The sequence below is a fragment of the Hemicordylus capensis genome, chromosome 15 (assembly GCF_027244095.1).
Source record: "Hemicordylus capensis ecotype Gifberg chromosome 15, rHemCap1.1.pri, whole genome shotgun sequence".
In the NCBI taxonomy this organism is placed as follows: domain Eukaryota; kingdom Metazoa; phylum Chordata; class Lepidosauria; order Squamata; family Cordylidae; genus Hemicordylus; species Hemicordylus capensis.
Genome location: NC_069671.1, coordinates 2,242,886 through 2,259,301, shown reverse-complemented (window position 1 = coordinate 2,259,301; position 16,416 = coordinate 2,242,886). Strand labels below are relative to the sequence as shown.

The window sequence follows — 16,416 nt, the reverse complement described above, 5'->3', positions numbered from 1 at the left end:
TAAAATGAGGATTTGGATTTCCTTTTCCTCCAGCATGTAGTCATCTTTTTTCTAAACTAACAAGCCCCAGGTGTTGTAGCCTCGCCTCCTAAGGAAGGTGCTCTAGGCCCCTGATCATCCGGGTTGCCCTCTTCTGCACCTTCTCCAGTTCTACAATGTCCTTCTTTAGATGTAGTGACCAGAATTGTACGCAGTACTCCAAGTGTGGTCGCACCATCGTTTTGTATAAGGGCATGATAATATTAGCCGTTTTATTTTCAGTCTCCTTCCTAATGATCCCTAGTATGGAACTGGCCTTTTTCACAGCTGCCATGCACTGAGATGACATATTCAATGAGCTGTCCACCAAGACCTGAAGATCTCTCCCCGGTCAGTCACTGACAGCTCAGACCCCATCAGTGTATATGTGAAGTTATGGCTTTTTGTCCCAATCACTTTACACTTGCTTGCATTGAACCACATTGGCCATTTTGTCGCCCACTCCCCCAGTTTGGAGAGATCCTTTTGGAGCTCTTCACAATCAGTTATGGATTTCGCTCCCCTAAATAGTTCAGTGCCATCTGCAAATGAGGCCACTTCGCTGCTGACCCCAACTTCTAAATAATTTATGTATAAATTAAAGAGCACTGGTCGCAATCCAGATCCCTGGGAGACCCCACTTCTTACTTCCCTCCGTTGTGAAAACTGTCCATTTATTCCTACCCTCTGTTTCCTGTCCTTCAACCAGTTAGCAATCCACGCATGTACTTGTCTCCTTATCCCATGACAGCTAAGTTTACTCAAGAGCCTTTGATGAGGAATTTTGTCCAAAGGGTTCTGGAAGTCCTTTAGCCACACACCTGTTGTTGACACTCTCAAAGAACTCCAAAAGGTTAGTGAGGCAAGACTTGCTCCTGCAGAAGGCTAAGGCCATTCTGGTTCTCATAGGAACAAAGGAAGCTGCCATATACTGAGTCAAACCCTTGGTCCATCTAGCTCAGTATTGTCTATACAGACTGGCAGCAGCTTCTCCAAGGTTGCAGGCAGGAGTCTCTTTCAGCCCTATCTTGGAGATGCTGCCAGGGAGGAGACTGGGAACCTTCTGCTCTTCCCAAAGTGGCTCCATCATGCCCTGAGGGGCAATCTCTTCCATTGCTCACACTTCTAGTCTCCCATTCAGATGCAACCAGGGTGGATCCTGCTTAGCTTAAGGGGACAAGTCATGCTTGCTACCACAAGACCAGCTCTCTTCCTTCAGACCCTTGCCTGAAACTGTGGAGAGCTGCTGCCAGTCAGAGTAAGCAATAATGAGCTAGATGGACCAAGGGTCTGGCTCAGTATTAGGCAGCTTCTTCTGCTCCCAAGGGCAATGGTGTTCCTAGATCCTTACCATGGTGGAGACTCTGGCCCAGCCTTAACAGGGTGCCCAGCTACTCCACTCACCTTTGCTCATGCACACACAGATGGATAGCAATATTCTCCTAATGGTGAAGAGCTGGTCTTGCAGTAGCAAGCAATAAGAGCCCCCTTTGCTAGGCAGGGCCTGCCCTGGTTTTCATTTGCATGGGAGACTACATGTGAGTACTATAAGATATTCTCCTTAGGGGATGGGGCCGCTCTGGGAAGAGCACCTGCCTGCTTGCCTGCAGAAGGTCCCAAGTTCCCTCCTTGGCAGCATCTCCAAGATAGGGCTGAGAGAGATTCCTGCCTGCAGCCTTGGAGAAGCCGCTGCCAGTCTGTGCAGACAATACTGAGCTAGATGGACCAAGGGTCGGACTCAGAATATGGCAGCTTCCTATGTTCTTATGTACTTCAATACAATTTCTTTCTTTCTCTTAAATCCCGTAACAGCAGTGCAAGCGAATAACGTCTCCCCTTCTGGGCCACCATTTGCAGCTTTCTCCCTGCCCTTGGAGGCACCTTGACAATAGAGTCCCCACACAAATAAAGGTCATGCACTGAATTTTCATTTGCTTAGCATCTGCCCATATACCGAGTGACATTTAGGCCCCTGTCGGGTGAGAGCTGGGGTCCAGGCTTTGGTTCTCCTTGTCCTCTGCTGTTTCTCGGGGCTTGGCTAGGGTGGGAGTGTTCAGACCGGGGGTGGAGCTGGACGGGCTGTCGTTTTGGAAGGGTGATGTCGCGTTTCTGGCAGGAGTCCTAGACCAAGGGAACAGGTTCTGGTGAGGATCCTCAGGTGCTTCCGTGCAGGCATATTTTTATTATTTTTATTTTATTGAACACATTTGTATACCACCCAAAACATAAGTCTCTGGGCGGTTTGCAACAAAACAATAAAAACAGCAGATAAAAAGATTAAAACATTACAACAATTAAAATTTAAAATGTGAAAACTATTAAAAACACAATTAAAACAATATCGAATTAAAAGCCTGGGTGAACAAATGCATCTTGACTGCCTTTTCAAAAGTTGCCAGAGATGGGGAGGCTCTTCTTTCAGCAGGGAGCGCGTTCCAAAGTCCAGGGGCTGCAAGAGAGAAGGCCTGTCCCGAAGTAGCCACCTAACGAGTTGGCGGCAACAGCAGACGGACCTCTCCAGATGATCTCAATGGGTGGTGTGGTTCATAGCGAAGAAGGCATTCTCTTAAATACCCAGGGCCCAAGCTGCTAGGGCTTTATAGGTTACAACCAAAACCTTGTATTTTGCTTGGAAACTTATCGGCAGCCAGTATAGATCTTTTAAGATAGGAGTGATATGGTCTCTCCGAGATGACCCAGAGACCAATGTGGCTGCCGCGTTCGGGACAAACTGCAGTTTCCAGACTACGTACAAAGGCAGCCCCACATAGAGTGCACTACAGTAGTCAAGCCTGGAGGTTACCAGCATACTGTTCTGAGGTTATTTATCTCAAGAAACGGACACAGCTGGTGTATCAGCCCTAGCTGATAAAAGGCACCTCTGGCCACTGCCTCAATCTTGGACACCAGGGAGAGTTTTGTGTCCAGAAGCACCCCCAGACTGTGTACCTCTTCCTTCTGGGGAAGTGTGACCCCCATCCAGAACTGGCAGATCGAAATCGTCTCCTGAGTTCCGACCCCACGCAATAAGTACCTCCGTCTTGCACTATTTGTATTGCACTACAACCTTGATGAAGCCCATGCCCCATAGAATTCTGGGAATCGTCGTTCTACAAAGGGACCTTTCACACCAAGCCCTCTGCATACCTGGTATATACGGGCCTGCTGGCTAACCCTAACCCCTCCCTGTTTCTCGAGGCCCTGGAAAATCTTCCCTGCTGCCCTTGAGGTGGCACTTTTCCGGCCAGCCCTGGAACCAGGGGAGTTTCTAGAAGAGACCCCTCCAAGAAGCCACAGGCCAGTTCTTCATCCCCTTCATTAAATGAATCCCCCCCCCACCTTGCCACGTGTAGGAACCAGGGTGGCTTACGTGGGCAACCTCAAAAGGAAACAACACACTACCTTGGAAAGTTGGAGGATTTCAGCCGGATGCAGGAGTCGCTAGGCAGCAGCCAGGGATTGTAGCCGCCAGGATTCAGCATGAAGGGATGAAGGTCGAGTGTGCTGCTGAAAGACGATGGCAAGATGTGGAATTTCACGGGAATCTTGGGGTGCCACCGGTTTCTCTCTTAGTACATGAACCAGCTGGGGTGCAGGAATACTTACTGTGATTTTTGACAGGGTCTACTCTACACCCCTAAGATCAGATCAGCTCAATTTAGACATTATGCTGTAGGAGTGTAACGGAGAGGGCTACAGATAGGGTATCACCCGGATTTCAAGCGTCTCACCCCGATTGCTTAGCTCACCCAGATTTGCCTGGATTTCAGCTTTCTTTCTTTTCTTTTCTTTAAGAAAAAGCTAAGCTCTAGCTCTTGTAGAAATGGAATTATGGAGCAAAATGTGCAGTCACTCTTCTGCTCAATGGCTGGGCTTCGATTAAGAGAGGAAGAGGCTTGCTGGGAGGGTTCCACTTTTCACAAGTACAGTAACCCCCCAAGGAATGTTCCCTTGTTTGTTATCAGCAGGGGATCTCTTTCAGGCAGTTGAGAGGATAGCTTGCTTTTGATGTGAACCACTACCTGCCTACCAGGCTGTGTATTGTAATGTTTAGGGGCTTTCTTGGCTTTACGTTCAGTGCATGCCTACGTAGAAGTCAGCACCATTGTTTCAATTAGATCTTCTCTCAAATAAGTGTGTACAGAATTGCAGCCTTAATTAAAAAGCTGTGCATTTTTGTTGTTGTTCTGTTGCTGCTGTTAATGTGTCAAGGAAAATGGTCAGGCAAAGATATCTTCCCCAACTATTGTTGGTAGATATCCAGAGCAAACACAAGTAGAATGGAAAGTGCAGCTGCTGATTTGCATATGCGAATAATGCAAGCCAATTTACATAATACATAATAAGCCAATTTACCCGGATCTGGAGAGCCAGAATATGCAACCCTATGTACAGATGCCTGTATGGGAAAACTTCATTATTTGAGGGGGTACCATTCCGGGGGGCAGAGGTGCACCTAGGTAATTTTGGAGCCTGGACCTAAAGGCATTTGGAGGCCCCACACCCCTGCAAATTAAGCATCATTATGCTCCGCCAGGCGACCGCACCACACAGGACAGACTACAGAGGATTTGGGGGACCCAGGAGCTTTGGAGGCCCTGGACTTTGGCCCCGAAGTCCAGGGGTAAGAGCACCTCTGCTGGGAGGGGGGCATAGATACCGAATCCATGGATAATGGAGTGTTAGTGCTATAGGGATCAGGGGATTAGGTCCCTGGATTGCCCCAAATCATCCCCCAAACCAGCGAAGAGGCCAAATAAACAAGGTTTTCCAAGTGAGAATAAAAGGCTCTCAGTCTATCCGCCTTCTCTTAGGCCACTGGGGCCTTTCCGGTTGTACAGGTATACCGAGACCCCAGTTCTACTGCGATTGTGCAGTGCCGCATGAATCACCCCACCCCTTCCCCCCGGGTCTCTTTGGGGCCCGTCCCTCCTCCTCCTGGATGACAGCCGTCAAACCTCCCGCCAGAAACCAAAAGGAAGCGATCCTTTGCAGAAAGGAGCGCTCGCTGCCTCCATTCGCGCCCAGCTCTTGGTCCCCCACTGCCTTTGTTTTCTCTGAAATTCCAGAGAATTTCAGATTCTCGGCGTTCTCAACCCTGGGTCCCTGGATGTTGTTGGACTACGACTCCCATCATCCACAGCCCAGTGCAAGTTGGAGTTCAACGACATTGCTGGCGGGGGGGCATGTCTTTGAGAAGCACTCGTCGATTGGGGCCCTTGCCCCCCACCGCGCCCCCCCTCCAATCCTCCAATCACCTCCCACCTATTTGGATGGACTGCTACGTTGGTCTGGGGATGGGTCCATTCTGTGTTGCCACCTGCTGATCTCTCTGCCTGTTGGGGGTGAAAAGAAAAGGCCCACTGTGGAGGGCAAGCCACAATATTCCCAAAGGGGAGTCACCCCGACTCGGGCTGGCCCACCCCACCCCACCCCACCGTCCCGGAATATGGCCTTCTCCAGTGGCTGTTGCTGGGGGTCTATCTTACATTTCTTTTTTTAAGATTGTGAGCCTTTGGGGGCAAGGGAGCCCTCTTATTTATTTCTACCTATGTAAACTGCTTTGGGAACTTGGGTCGAAAAGCTGTCTATCAATCTCGGCCGTATTCTCCTGCAGAGCTCTTCCCCGAGCAGCCCCCTTATACCCTCAGGGGAATATCTTAAAGTGCTCACACCTGCAACCTCCCATCCAAATGCAAACCAGGGAAGATGCTGCTTAGCAAAGGGGACAAAATTCACGCTTGCTCCCACAAGCCCAGCTCTCCTCCCACAGGAAGCTTCCTTCTACCCAGTCCGACCCTTGCTCCAGACCCTTCGCTCAGTATTGTCTACACTGACTGGCAGCAGCCCGCCAAAGCTTCAGGAAGGAGTCTTAATTCCCAGCCCTACCTGCAGATGCTGCCAGCCAGAGACTGAACGGGGGGACGGGGACTTCTGCCTACAAAGCAGATGCTCTACCGCTGAGGTACAGCCCCATTCCTAAACAGAAAGCTGCCTCCTACTGAGTCTGAACCTTGGTCCCTCTCTCTCCGTGTGCCCTGCTCTGACTGGCAGCAGCTCTCTGCGGTTTCAGGCCGGAGTCTCTCCCAGCCCTATTCCTGATGCTCTGTTGCTGAGCTATCTGCCCACCTCCGGACACACGTTATGCACACAAACCTGTGTTGGGTAAGGGCCAAAGATTCTGGGCATGGCCGGCACAGCTGGGTCCAGAAACTTGGTCTGGCCGGGACCGAATCTCCCCAAAGGGATGTTCCTTCTGGGCTTCCTCTCCGACGGCCAGCGGGAAGCGCTCTTGGCAGCTGGAAAGAACCGAATCGCGAGTTGCATCATGCGCCAGGTGGGACTGCCATTATTTGGACCGGAGGAACTGAAAACAGCCCCACGCACCAGACCGCGGCTAATAACGCCTTCAGTCCCCAGAAGATCTCAAAAAGGCCCAGCAGCCACAGACAGAGGCTTCTGCTGCAAAGCCGGAACTCTTCCCCTCCCCCAGTTCTCTCACATGGCCTTTCTCACCCTGAGGCCTTCTGGGCTTGGCTCTTGAAGAGGCAGGGCACAAGACTAAGTATTCACAGCTCCTGGGGAGCCCAGCCTTCAATATCAGTGATAAAGGTGCCCGGGATCATCCACTTGGAGTTCACCCATCCTGAACAGCACCGGCCCATCTATCCCTCCAAGTGTGGAGGGATTTTTAACTTTTCTGTTATGCAAACAGGAAACTGGAGGAGGTCATGAGGAGCCAGTGTCGTGTAGTGGTTCGAGTGTTGGACTAGGACCGGGAAGACCTGAGTTCAAATCCCCGTTCAGCCATGAAACTCACTGGGTGACCCTGGGCCAGTCGCATAGCTCTCAGCCTAACCTACCTCGCAGGGTTGTTGTGAGGGCAAATATAACCATGTACCACACTCTGGGCTCCTTGGAGGAAGAGTGAGATAGAAATGGAATAAATGAATGATAATAAAATAAAAATGACGGAAGCAGTTTGGAGGGGAGGGGGCAGAAGGAGAGCATATATCATCATCATCATATCAGCCTCCAACAGTGTGGCAGGGGAGGATGGGACTTGTAGTTCCACAAAATCTGGGGAGCCCAGGTTGAGAACCCCTGTCCTGGACGGTAACCCAGAGAGAGTCCCTGGCCAGGCGAGAGAGAGAAGTTCAGGGTTTACCGAAAGCATAGTTGCTGGCGCGTTGCATCTCCCGTTTCAGCTGCTCCGCCTCTTCTTGGATCTCCTCCACTTCCAGCGAGTTGCCACCGTAGTTAAACAGCGAGAGGAACTTGGCCTGCAAAGACGACATGCGGGGATAGACAGGCTGCCCCTTGCCAAACCTCGGGGCTATGGTGTGGCTCATACATGCAGCATCATGAGGGGGTGAGTTCCAAAGGACTCAGCCACTCCAGACTGCCGAGGCAAGAGGAGCACCGCTTTTGAATGCTTCGCCACGGGCTGGGGGTGGTCAAAGCCAGGCGGGGATAATGTGCCAAGGTGGCCAACCCTCTGGGAAAGAGGGCAAGCCCTCAGCCGACACCTCACGCCAGACACTGACTGTTTCGACTGAGGAAAGGGTGTTGCAGTTTTAGCTTTATAGGGCCTGGTAGGCTGAGGTTGGCCCTCAGGGGGTCAGCTGGCAGTTAAGACACATTTGTTCACTCAGGCTTTTAATTTGATTAACAGTTTTTAATTGTTTCTATCCATTTTAACAATTGTAGATTGTTTTTTATGTTTTGATTCTGTTTTATTAATAATGTGTACTGTTTTTATTGTAAACTGCCCAGAGACATTGTGAAGAGAGCTGGTCTTGTGGTAGCAAGCATGGCTTGTCCCCTTCGCTAAGCAGGGTCCACCCAGGTTGCATATGAAAGGGGGACTAGAAGGGTGAGCACTGGAAGAGATTCCCCTCATGGGATCGAGCCGCTCTGGGAAGAGCAGAAGGTGCCAAGTTCCCTCCCTGGCAGCATTTCCAAGAGATTCCTGCCTGCAACCTTGGAGAAGCCGCTGCCAGTCTGTGAAGACAATACTGAGCTGGATAGACCAAGGGTCTGACTCAGTATATGGCAGCTTCCTATGTCCCTGTGGTGGGTGTTGTAGGAGAGCTGGTCTTGTGGTAGCAAGCATGGCTTGTCCCCTTTGCTAAGCAGGGTCCACCCTGGTTTGCATTTGGATGGGAGATTGCATGTGCAAGAATTAGTATGGGCATTGACCGATAAAAGCACCACCGAGGACAATTCCGATTCTATGTCTTGGGCAATGCCCCCTGCTATTTTCTGCGTATTAAGCAGCTGCCCAAAGAACAGGTTTTTGTTCTGGGGCAGAACAAAACGGGGGCAGAACACAACTTCTGGGGCAGAACAAAATGGCAGAACAATACGGGGCAGCTGTATTCGCGGGTCAGCTTGGAAACTGCTGCTGTGTCTTGCCTTGAGATAGGACGCCAACCCAGCCTCCTGGCTCTCCAGCTGCTTCCTCTTCTGTACGACCCGCTCACAGATGCCGGGATTCTGCTCCATTTTGGTGTAAAGGTCGTGCAGGCATTTCTGGGTGTAAGTCAAGGACTGCCTCTCAAAGTCCTCCGGGGAGATCCGCTTGCAGAAAGATACATAGAGTGGGGACTCGTTGTCAAATTCGCCCAGGATCTCCATCCTAGACCTGGACAGAGGGGTGGGAGGCAGGAGAGGCAGGTAAAGGGGTCAAAACCTCTCCAAAGGGTTGTCACCACGCCTTACAACCACAATGTCGGTTAACATTTGGGGACTCTCGAGCCCCCTGGAAGCAAGCAGGCGTTTCTCCCATCGGCTAGAACTAAACGGTGGTTTCGTACAGTACCTTAGATTATCTTGCAACATCTGTCCTTGTGGCCAAGATCTTTCTGCAGTATTTACTCAGAGGTAAGTCACATACATTGCTTCGGTCCCCTGCAATTTAGCGGGATGGTTCCTCCATGTGGCTTCTACAACCTCTAATTCAGGGGTTCTCAACCTTTTGGAACCCAGATGTTGCCCTGGTTCACATTTGAATGGAAGACCACATGTCTGTCTGAGCACTGGAAGATCTTCCCCTCAGGGGATGGAGCCGCTCTGGGAAGAGCAGAAGGTTCCCAGTTCCCTCCCTGGCAGCATCTCCAAGATAGGGCTGAGAGAGATTCCTGCCAGCAACCTTGGAGAAGCCGCTGCCAGTCTGTGAAGACAATACTCAGCTAGCTGGACCAAGGGTCTGACTCGGTATAAGGCACTGCAGCTTCCTATGTTGTATGCTGTGGTTTTATATGTTATATGTGTGTGTTTTAACTTGATGTTTTAATGCTGTGTTGTGAGCTGCCCAGAGAACAATTTCTTAGGGAGTGGCTAACAAAGAAAGTTGATGAAAGTTTTAAAATTAATTATTAAATAAATGAATGAATGAATGAATGAATGAATGAATGAATAAATAAATAAAAGTTAATATACTTAAATATCTCATATATATATATATATATATATATATATATATATATATATATATATATAATTATTATTATTATTATTATGTTTGCCTCCAATGCAGCTATATACAGGAAATATCCACCAGGGGACTATTTTTTGACAGGAAATGACCGAAGCTAGATGTTCTCAAACATGGGACCCCAGAAGACGTTGGACTACAACTCCTATCAGCCCCTGCCACAACGTCTGGGTCATTGTGGCAGAGGAGTGATGGGAGATGTAGTCCAGCATCCGAGGCATCTGACACCTTTCTCCTCGCCAGCTTTTGGGGTGAAAGAGGAGACGTGTGCTGGCTGGCATCTCGCGGCTTGCTGAGCGTGCCCTTTGACTTTGAGCCTCTGGCAGGCAGGGAGGACGTGCATCACCCGATCCTATGCAGGTCTCCTCCAGCGTATGGCCTTCTCTGTTCAATGGCGTCTCCTCCCCAGGAGAGTGCATAGGACGGAGCCGTAGATTGCATGTAGAAGGTCCCAACTTCAGTGCCTGGCAGCATCTCCAAGCAGGCTCAGGAAAGACCCTGGCCGCCCTGAAGCCTTGGAGAGCCGCTGCCAGTCAGTGTCGGTGGATCCAGGACCTGACGACTGGGTTCCCAGCAGCTCCCTGGGTCCCCATTGCCAGCCAGGTCCTGGCTTGCACGCAGCAGCTCCCGGAGCGTGCGGCTGACGCGGTACCTCGGCGGGAAGGTGGTGTTCGCTTCACTCCAGAAGACCCCTGTTTATGGCTGATGGCAGCCACCAGCTCCGGGGGGGCTGGCCAGGAATGAAGGGGTGATGTTGCCGCCAAGGCACCTGGGAGGGAGCAGCTCTGCAGGGCCACCCATGTTGCTCCCGTGTGCCATAGCCCAGGTGGCATTGTGACCTCACGGGCCGGCCAGCCAATCACTCGCTTGGCCATTGTTGCCTGTCGCAATAGTGGCCACACTATGCAGGCAGCCCACGAATCAGGCCCAAGCAGGCAGCCGCCTAGGAAGCGGCCTTCTACTGAGTCCAACCCTTGGTCCGTCTAGCTTAATATTGTCTACAAAGACTGGCAGCAGCTTCTCCAAGGTTGCAGGCAGGAGTCTCTCTCAGCCCTATCTTGGAGAATTGTCTTGTCTTGCCTTTGGTAGAATACAGGAGGGGTTGACCATTGCCACCTCCCACGCAGTATGAGATGATGCCTTCCAGCATCTTCCTAGATCGCTGCTGCCCGATAGAGTCTTCCATCGTCTGGGAAACAGACCAGCAGGGATTCAAACCAGCAACTTCATGCTTGCTAGTCAAGTCATTTCCCACTGTGCCCTTCGGCGGCTCAGTGCTTTACTGTTTAGAGGTTCCAGGGAGGAGAAGCTGTATCCTGAGGAATGCCCATGCCGGCTACTGCCGTGAGCAAGGTTTTAATGAAGCATCCACCCCCCAAAGGGAAGCATAGGGACAAAATGCAGGCAATCATTTCCTTGGAAAGTGGAGATGGCTATACGGAGCATGGGAGCAATGGGGATACCGTGATGTCAGTACCAAGACAAGGGCTTTTGAGCAGGGGGCGGGGGAGAAAATAAACCAAACACACAGAAGACAAGAGAGACTGCTGTGGATGCCCCATTTTATTCCTCATGAGGTTGACTCCTTGCTGTGGAAAACACCAAACACACCCTCTACCCCCTCTCCATTCATCAGGGCTGCTCAACTTCGGCCCTCCTGCAGATGTTGGCCTACAATTCCCATAATCCCTGGGTATTGGTCACTGTGACTGAGGATTGTGGGAGTTGTAGTTCAAAAACACCTGCAGGGCCGAAGTTGAGCAGGCCTGGGACTCCAGCTGCAGCCCAGGGTACTGAAGAGATCCTGTCCAGGGAATCGGCATGCACGCACGGGAGAGTGCCAAACTCTCTGCCCAGGTGCCATGCACGCCTCTTCAGTTGCAGAATCTGCTGGTGTCCAGTTGCTTGAACTCCTTGTTGTAGGGGGCCCCCGCAAAGCAGATGGCCGCGCTGCGGTCACACTGGCAGACGAAGTCCGCGCATTCGTCGTTCTTCTCTGGAGAGAAGGAAGAAGACTTTGGCAATGAACTGGGCGGCTTCTCTGTGGGCGCCTTACAAAGCAAGATATCCCCTCCCCGGGCTCAGTCTTCCAGAAACAGGCTCCAGAGAGGCTGGGAGCTGGGGTCTGCTGTGGGAGCTGCACATTTCCAGATGCACCTTAAAGTACTATCTTAGAGTAAAAATAAACTTCTTTCATAAGTGGAGTCTTTCTGTCCCACATTGGAATGATAAAAATCAAGAGCATATGCAACCATCTGTGCATGCAGGCACAATCTGAACTAAAACCAGAGCCAATCTCTCTTAGGTTTTATTTATTGGCAGTCACTGACATCCTAACCAAATTGCTCAACAGTATTATTCAGGAGTTAGTCTAAAAGACTAGGGGTGTGCAACCAGTTCAACTCAAACCAGGCTTCTAGTCGAACTGACCTGGTTTGACCAGTTTGAGCTTGAACCGGAGTGGTCTTCCAAAAAGGAGCCAGTTCGAGCTCAAGCCAAACTGGGCCCGGTTCGAATCGAACCGGTTCAGCCTGGTTTGACCAGTTCTAGTGCTTGTAAAGGGTAAGGATTCCCCTTTACAAGCATGGGGTGACCCTATGGGAGTTTAAAGGGTGGGCAGGGGGTCAGTTCCGTGCACACCCCTATAAAGGACACTAAATTTCAATAGGACTTTACTTCTAGTCAACTTTATTTAGTGTATTTAGTGTTGCATATCTAGGTATTAGGGTGCTCTCTAAATGTATGTGTCATAGTTTTACTTATCCGTTATTGTAATGGCTATCATTTCTACTTTTCCCACCCGCTTTCTGTTTATTTTTTATTGTGGAGTTGGGTCATCAAAATGTGCCAAAATTTTTTTTAAAAAATGTGAGGAGGTCATGAAACAGCTAGCCCAGTGTCCAAAGGTCTGGACTTAATTTAAAAATGTAAGAAGAGCCCTGTTGGATCAGGCAGGATGTAAATATTGCATAGAGATCATCAATGGTTAAAAGGTGGGGGTGTCTTTACCACTGCAGGTGATGTCCTCGCCCGAGCAGCTATAAGCATAGGTCTTTGTGTAGGGGTTGTCCACAAGGAACTTGCAGTCTGGATGTTTTTTGGCTTCCCCGTAGCAGTTGTCGTGGATCTGGCAGCACCTATGCAGCAAGCAGAAAGGTTTCCGAACAAATTGCGGTGCTGCGGGTCAGGGATGCTGGACAGTGATCTTTGTTCTTTTCCAAGCGGGGTCTTTGCTGGTGAAAAAACTTCAATGCAAGAGACATTTCGCACTGTGCTGACCTTTATACAGTCCTGCACTTTTCTCAGGGCCCTTTAAGAGCGACGGATCCCTCCCTTGGGAGCTGTATGGGGAAAGCGCTGGGAAGAAGAGCTATCCCTCCCAGCCCTCTGTGCATACCCTCAAAGAAGGTGCAGGGACTCAAGAGGGATGTTTTCCCTAAAGGAGCCCCCCCCTGCCCCCCAGGGTTGGGCAAAGTGGGCCATCTCCACACGGTGTCAAGGAGAAGCTGCACACAGTCCCAATAAACAATTAGTCCTAGGAACATAGGATCCTGCCGTCTACTGAGTCAGACCTTGGTCCATCTAGCTCAGAATTGTCTACCCAGACTGGCAGTGGCTTCTTCCAGGTTGCCATCAGGAGTCTGCCTTATCTGGAGATGCTGCCGGGGAGGGAACTTGGAGCCTAGATGCTCTTCCGCGAGCAGCCCCATCCCTTGAGGAGAATATCTTCCAGTGCTCACATGTAGTCTCCCATGCAAATGCAAACCAGGGCAGACCCTGCTTAGCAAAAAGGGACAATTAATGCTCGTGGCCATAAGACCAGCGCTTCTGAACCTCCACTTCAGGTTGATGGAGGGTGGCCCCTGCCGCTCCAACCCAGGCCTTACAGTGAAGAACACGGCCTTACTATGATCCAGCAGCATTTTTAGTATCCAGGGGTATCTGAACATGGAGGCTCCATTCGGGTCCTAGGGGGCTAACAGACTGAGGCCCGTGTGAGGACAGGGAGGTGGCGACCGGTGCAAAGGCAAGGAACGGGCTTACCTGTCCAGGGCGTCCATGGGCGTCCCACTGCCCCCCAAGCCGCAGTAGCAGCCGTAATCGGCGTAATCCTTCAGCGGGTCGCTGCTGGGGATGGTGCACTTGATCATGTTACGGAACTGCCAGAGGTTCCTGGGAGTGGCAGCGGCGGCTGCGGCCCCTAGAAGGGAGACACAAACTGCCCCGAAGAGCACCCAACGTCAGCGGCTGGACGACAACGTGGCCCGGACTTTGAAGAGCTGGCGTGCCGCTGCAGCCCGAGGGGGGCACTTAGGGAATTTGGGAGCCTGGATTTTGGGAGACTAAAGAGGATTTGGGGTGCCCAAGAGGTGTGGAGGCCCTGGGCCTCGGCCCCGAAGTCCAGGGGTAAGAATGCCTCTGAAGCTTGTCTGGATGCAGATGCAGCTTCCTCCCCGCCGCCCTCTCACACACAGCAATTTGCACATTCCTTCCTCCATCTCTTGCTCCTCAACTATTTTAGCTTGTAGGCTCCTTGGGAGCAGAGACCCATCTCTGTTGTCTGCTTAACTCTTTAAGGCTCCACGTACACTGCTGGTGTGATATTAATAAATACCTCCAAATAATAAAACAATCCTTCAGAGAGGCTCCTCTTAACTGGTGAGTTTGTATTGCATCACCGAAGCCCTATCCGCACAATATGTTCGACACCCGTGAAGAGCATCCACAGGTCCAGATCTGCATGTGGGCACAGTTAGGTTGAAGGTGGGTATGGCAGCACACTCCCTATCTGTATTCTGCATTCCAGAGAACCTGCACCGAGGTTCAAAATGACTGCAGGGACCACCATTTACACAGAAACACGTCCCAGCATAGAGACACCTGAACGCAGGCGCAACAGTGTTTGAAGAGGGTGACTAGGAACATAGGAAACTGCCATATACTGAGTCAGACCATTGGTCTATCTTGCTCAGTATTGTCAGCACAGACTGGCAGCGGCTTCTCCAAGGTTGCAAGTAGGAATCTCTCTCAGCCCTGTCTTGGAGATGCTGCCAGGGAGGGAACTTGGAACCTAGATGCTCTTCCCAGAGCGGCTCCATCCCCTAAAGGGAATATCTTGCAATGCTCACAGTTCTAGTCTCCCATTCAAATGCAACCAGGGCGGACCCTGCTTAGCTAAGGGGACAAGTCATGCTTGCTGCCACAAGACCGGCTCTCCTCTCCAATATCACACACACTTCTGGTTCCCATAGGAATGTTCTTCTAGGCCCAGGTGGTCTCCCTCGCTGGACTGCTGTGCCAACGTAAATGCAACTTACCCGACGTTCGGAGGAGGAGGAAAGCAAGCTTCATTCTGCCCCCAAGGTCCAGCAGGAGAAACGTGGCTGTGGGCTGCCAGCCTCTTTATAGCTTGGCTATTACCTTGGCATCAAGATCTGCGATAAGAGATCTGTGTTTACCTTTCTCCAAGCACCCTGCTTCCGCCAGGCAATGCCATGGGACGTGCGATTAGGTGCCAAGGCCACCTGAAAGCCAGCTGCTGTCTTTCCAGGGATCTGCTTGGCCCGTGGGCATTCCACCCAAGTCCCTTTCTCCCTCACCTTTTTACACTTTTTAAAATGCCACTTGGGATTTCTCACAGCCTGGGATCCCTAGTTGTTGGACTGCAACTCCACGATGACAAACCATCTGGGGACCCCAGGCTAGCTTAATCCCAGGACAAGAGATTTTACAAGACCTCTTTCCAGAACACCTTAGGTGGAGCCCGGGTTCATATCCGGACAGAGCTTCAGCACATACAAGGTGCTCTTCTTCTTCTCTTCCTCCTCCTTCTCCTCTCCTCCTCCTTCTCACCAAAGCACATCTATATAAAATAATTTTTCTTAAACCGAACTAAAATAGCTCAGTATCGTCTACCCAGACTGGCAGCGGCTTCTCCAAGGTTGCAAGCAGGAGTCTCCCTCAGCCCAATCTTGGAGATGCTGCCAGGGAAGGAACTTGGAACCTAGATGCTCTTCCCAGAGCAGCCCCATCCCGAGGGGAATATCTTACAGTGCTCATCGCCCATCCAAATACAAACCAGGGTGGACCTTGCTTAGCAAAGGGGGCAATCCATGCCGGCCAGCATAAGGCCAGCTCTCCAGGCCTCCTGCATTCCCCTGGCATCCTGACAGGTCTGCAAACAGGAAACTGCTGCGCACACACAGATTGTAGAAATCCACAGGTGACGCTGCACCCACACTCTGACCCGCCAGGCTTGAAGGGCAGGCTTTGTTACTGCAGACCGGGGTCCCCGTGCTCGGGCCCCCCAGAAATCTTTGGACTACAACTCCCATCGTCCCCCTGCTGCAGTGAGCAGTGGCAGGAGACTATGGAAATTGTAGTCCAACATCTGGTGGATCCAGGCTGGTACTCTTTATTGCTTGGTGAGAAAAACCCCTCATATTTTAAAAAAAGTTGCAAGTCTCAGCATGCCTTGCAGTCCTGATAGCGTGTGACATGGAAGCAACCTGTTGCTGCTTAGGAACACCGGAAAACATAGGAAGCTGCCATATACTGAGTCAGACCCTTGATCCATCTTGTTCAGTGTTGTCTACCCAGACTGGCAGCGGCTTCTCCCAGGTTGCAAACAGGAGACTCTCTCAGCCTTATCTTGGAGATGCAGCCAGGGAGAGAACTTGGAACCTTCTGCTCTTCCCAGAGCGGCCCCATTATCCCCTAAGTGGAATATCTTACAGTGCTCACACTTCTAGTCTCCCATTCAAATGCAAACCAGGGCAGACCCTGCTTAGCTAAGGGGACATGTCATGCTTGCTCTGCCCAAGCCCAGCTCTCCTCCCTGCTTCATCTCTGCATCAAGTACCTTAAAGTGAAGGAAAGCTACCCAAAGCCCCACCTGG

General features: G+C 51.0%; 2 protein-coding genes across 3 annotated transcripts; both read right to left on the bottom strand.

Annotated features, from left to right (window-relative positions):
• Positions 1-1,930: 1,930 nt before the first annotated feature.
• Positions 1,931-10,331, bottom strand: LOC128338075 (uncharacterized). Of its 2 annotated transcripts, none has more exons than XM_053279962.1 (7): positions 10,170-10,331; positions 8,437-8,665; positions 7,187-7,301; positions 6,175-6,317; positions 5,284-5,354; positions 3,421-3,525; positions 1,931-2,139 (listed from the first exon to the last, which is right to left on the bottom strand). In XM_053279962.1, exons 2-7 carry the CDS (start codon positions 8,656-8,658, stop codon positions 1,983-1,985), a joined length of 813 nt encoding a protein of 270 aa, XP_053135937.1. In that variant the 5' UTR covers positions 8,659-8,665; positions 10,170-10,331; the 3' UTR covers positions 1,931-1,982. The 2 variants fall into 2 exon arrangements, with proteins under 2 accessions (XP_053135937.1, XP_053135938.1); XM_053279963.1 differs by having other exon boundaries at positions 3,421-3,522.
• Positions 10,332-11,079: 748 nt separating this feature from the next.
• LOC128338077 (phospholipase A2, minor isoenzyme-like) lies at positions 11,080-16,302 on the bottom strand. Its single transcript, XM_053279964.1, has 4 exons — positions 14,836-16,302; positions 13,562-13,736; positions 12,527-12,654; positions 11,080-11,513 (listed from the first exon to the last, which is right to left on the bottom strand). Exons 1-4 carry the CDS (start codon positions 14,867-14,869, stop codon positions 11,392-11,394), a joined length of 459 nt encoding a protein of 152 aa, XP_053135939.1. The 5' UTR covers positions 14,870-16,302; the 3' UTR covers positions 11,080-11,391.
• Positions 16,303-16,416: the final 114 nt, after the last annotated feature.

Excerpts from the sequence above, each read along its gene's own strand:
- LOC128338075 (XM_053279962.1), bottom strand. The coding sequence starts at position 8,658 with ATGGAGATCCTGGGCGAATTTGACAACGAGTCCCCACTCTATGTATCT. Across the intron at positions 5,355-6,174 it reads TTGGCCCTTACCCAACACAG|GCAGAGAGATCAGCAGGTGG; the intron begins GTTTGTGTGCAT and ends CACCCCCAACAG. Across the intron at positions 3,526-5,283 it reads GTAGCAGTCCATCCAAATAG|CAGCACACTCGACCTTCATC; the intron begins GTGGGAGGTGAT and ends ATCGTCTTTCAG.
- LOC128338077 (XM_053279964.1), bottom strand. The coding sequence starts at position 14,869 with ATGAAGCTTGCTTTCCTCCTCCTCCGAACGTCGG. Across the intron at positions 13,737-14,835 it reads CCTCCTCCTCCGAACGTCGG|TTTGTGTCTCCCTTCTAGGG; the intron begins GTAAGTTGCATT and ends TCTTCGGGGCAG. Across the intron at positions 11,514-12,526 it reads CGAGGACATCACCTGCAGTG|AGAAGAACGACGAATGCGCG; the intron begins GTAAAGACACCC and ends CCTTCTCTCCAG.